This window comes from Chrysochloris asiatica, unplaced genomic scaffold (assembly GCF_000296735.1).
Source record: "Chrysochloris asiatica unplaced genomic scaffold, ChrAsi1.0 scaffold00139, whole genome shotgun sequence".
NCBI classification, from domain to species: Eukaryota; Metazoa; Chordata; class Mammalia; order Afrosoricida; family Chrysochloridae; genus Chrysochloris; species Chrysochloris asiatica.
Window position 1 is genome coordinate 1123574 of NW_006408657.1, and position 3010 is coordinate 1126583.

General features: G+C 39.4%; 1 protein-coding gene across 4 annotated transcripts in view; it reads right to left on the bottom strand.

Moving 5' to 3' along the window:
• Positions 1–3010, bottom strand: part of LOC102838260 (dystrophin-like) — a 3237302-nt gene that overhangs the window by 491803 nt on the left and 2742489 nt on the right. For all 4 annotated transcript variants that reach the window (XM_006870143.1, XM_006870144.1, XM_006870145.1 and 1 more), the window contains 2 exons: positions 1418–1538; positions 523–791 (listed from right to left, as the gene is read on the bottom strand). In XM_006870143.1, coding sequence (XP_006870205.1) covers positions 523–791; positions 1418–1538 — 390 coding nt within the window. The remainder of the gene's footprint in view (positions 1–522; positions 792–1417; positions 1539–3010) is intronic.

A 3010-nucleotide genomic window follows, 5' to 3' on the forward strand; every position in this document is an offset into this window, starting at 1 on the left:
GCTGACCTTTCAGTTCAAACTGACCTTGAGGTCAAGTGTTTATCCTATGGAGCCCCACGAGGACTCTCTCTGTCTCTCTGACTTCTGGTGTGGCGTTGTAGCACTGGACTGTGAGCCACAAGGTCAGCAGTTCAAACCTACCATCTGCTCTCCAGAAACCCAAGACAGGACTATGCATTGGAATCACCTTGCTAGCACTTAACAACAACAAATATATATGTCATCACAGCATTTCAGTACAAATATTTAAAGTTAATTTCCTAACAGTGAAATCAGATTGATTTATTTGGCCTTGTAAATTTTTAATGTTTCATTTCCTATGTCATAAAACAGACAGATGATTATAACTTTTCTTGGAGGAAATACCACATGCAAGAAAACTAAATTTGTAAAGGATGGAGTGATTCTCTTTCTTAAGGTTTGTGCTTTTAATTTTGTGGGAAGAAAATGCTACACTCAAGTTCAGATTAGAACCTCTTTTGAGTTTCTCAAAGGGCCTGGAAGCAAAGCGGTAGAAGGTACCTTGACTTTCTCCAGGTGATCTTGGAGCGAGTCGATGAGGAGATCACCCACAGGCTGCCAGGATCCTTTGATCACCTCTGCTTGGCGCAGCTTCAGGTCCAGCTCATCTGCTTTCTCCTGAAGTTCCTGCAGTCTTTCAAGGGCTTCATCTATTTTTCTTTGCCAGTCAGCAGAGTGCAGGTTCAATTTTTCCCACTCAACATTGACCTCCTCAGCCTGCTTTCGAAGGAGTCGAGTGACATTCTGGGCTCTCTCCTCAGGAGGCAGCTCTAAATTGGCAATATGACAAGGTTTTAGGTCAAATTCATTTTTGTTAAAAAAAAAAAAAAGGAAAGAAAATAACAATAACATTGGTAAAAGGTCATACTGGAAGAAAGTACAGTTATAACAAGAGGCCAACCTACTGATTTATGGCTCTTTTAGACTTGGCCATTAATTTCGATACAGTTCAGCCCATGTAAAGTCTGTCTTGCTGAGTAAAAATGTTCTACCTTATATCAGTGAAAGAATCCAAGATTCATTTAAACTATTGAGTAAGAAAATATTAGGATGCACACCGCAAGCTCTCATTTACTTCAACCAGACCCTTAAATGGAAAATTAACTTGTCATCTTTGTAACAGTAGAATTTCTCCTCATTTAGTTTGTTATTTTCTAAATGTTTCAATAACTGATCATAGGCTCTTTTAATGTTTATTTATGAATGTGCAAACATATCTACCCAGGGTGGTTTATGATTCCTTAGTTTTTGTCAACATCTATGTTTAATTTGATTTGATTCCATTTAACCTAGAATACATAAGAGCTAACCAGACCTTGGCAGCCAGAATGGATGGGTCGCTCTGTCACCACGGATCCTTCTATCAATATGTTATTACAGTTCCACATTCAATTACCTCTGGGCTCCTGGTAGAGTTTCTCTAGTCCTTCCAAAGGCTGCTCTGTCAAAAATATTCGCACAGTCTCAAGAGTACTCATGATAACAGGGTCTTTCGTTTTCAATTCCCTCTTGAAGGCCTGTGAAATGAGATGAAAAGAATTGTTTATTTGGCTTGTAGCATTCTTCTTAAAATTCATCCTGGGTGCTCAGAATTTGGTTATGAAGCTCCCAGGTCAATTTCTATCTCCATTATTTACAAACCAATAATCATATAGTGATAAAGAAAGCTATACAAATCTTTCTGTTAATCAGAAAACTACTGGGTTTGTGAAACTCTCTCCTGAGGAGTTGGGGGAGGGGGGTGGGTTGGTTTCAAGACATTATAATGTCTTTCCATTTAAGATAAGAGTGCTTTGTTTATATAGCCTGACTGCTAAACTTGAAATAAACTTAAGTTGCAAGGTACATATTGCAAAACCCTAACGTGGCTTATGAAGACTTAAACACAGATTGTAATAGGAAGGCTTAAATGCCATTTGACAGAACTATTAGGGTATGTTAATGCAGATAAATAATGTCAAAATGCCAGACAATGAGTAAAACTGTATATTAATGTTGTTGTTGTTGTTAAGTGCTGTCCAGTTGATCCCGACACATAGGACCCTGTATAGGGTTTCCAAGGAACATCTGGTGAGCTTGAACCACTGACTTTGCAGTCTGACGCATTAGCCCACAGAGCCACACCAGGACTCCCTGTATATTTAGCAAACTGAAAATATTTAGTACTTGTTAAAAAACATTCTATTGTTCTTTGCGTGAAAATTCACAGAACAAATACGTTTCCTAGTCAACAATTCCTCTGTATTTTCTTTCATGACATTAGTTGCAATCCCCTACTTGTAGCTACACTCTTCCCACTTCCTCCCCATGTTTCCCGTTACCATTTGCCCATCATTTCTGCCCCTTCCTGCCTTCTGAACTTTGTTTTTCGGCAAATGCTGCCCTTTTGGCCTTGTGTATTTGATTGTTCCTCACTGGTGCTATTGTTCTCTTTACAGACCTGGTGTGGCACTGTACGATCTGCCCTGGACTTTGAACCACAATGTCAGCAATTGAAACCCATCAGCTGCTCCTCAGAAACCCTATACAGGGGTCACTATGAGTTGCAATCAACTCGACAACCCTTAACAACCATACTGTTTGGCTAAAAAGTGATCTCTAGAAGTTCAGTTCTAGGTTTGAAAAGTGTCTGAGGACCATAATCTGGTGGGTTCCATCAGTCTATATCACACCAGTAAATCTTGTCTTTTTTATGATTTCGAATTTCTTTCGACCTTTTTCTCCCAGTCTGTCCATGACCTTCTATTGTAATCCTTCTGATTGTAGTCAGTAGTGGTAGCCAGATACCATCTAGTTGGTCTGGCCTCAGGCTAGTGGAAGCTGTGGTTTGTGTGGTCCATTATTCCTTTGAACTAATTGTTTCTTTGAGTGTTTTATTTTCCTCACTCTTCTTTTCTGCAGACAGGAAGAGACCAATAGTTGTATCTTTGATGGCCACTTGCAAGCTTTTAAACCCTAATTGCTACTCACCCAAGTTGTTGTTGTTGTT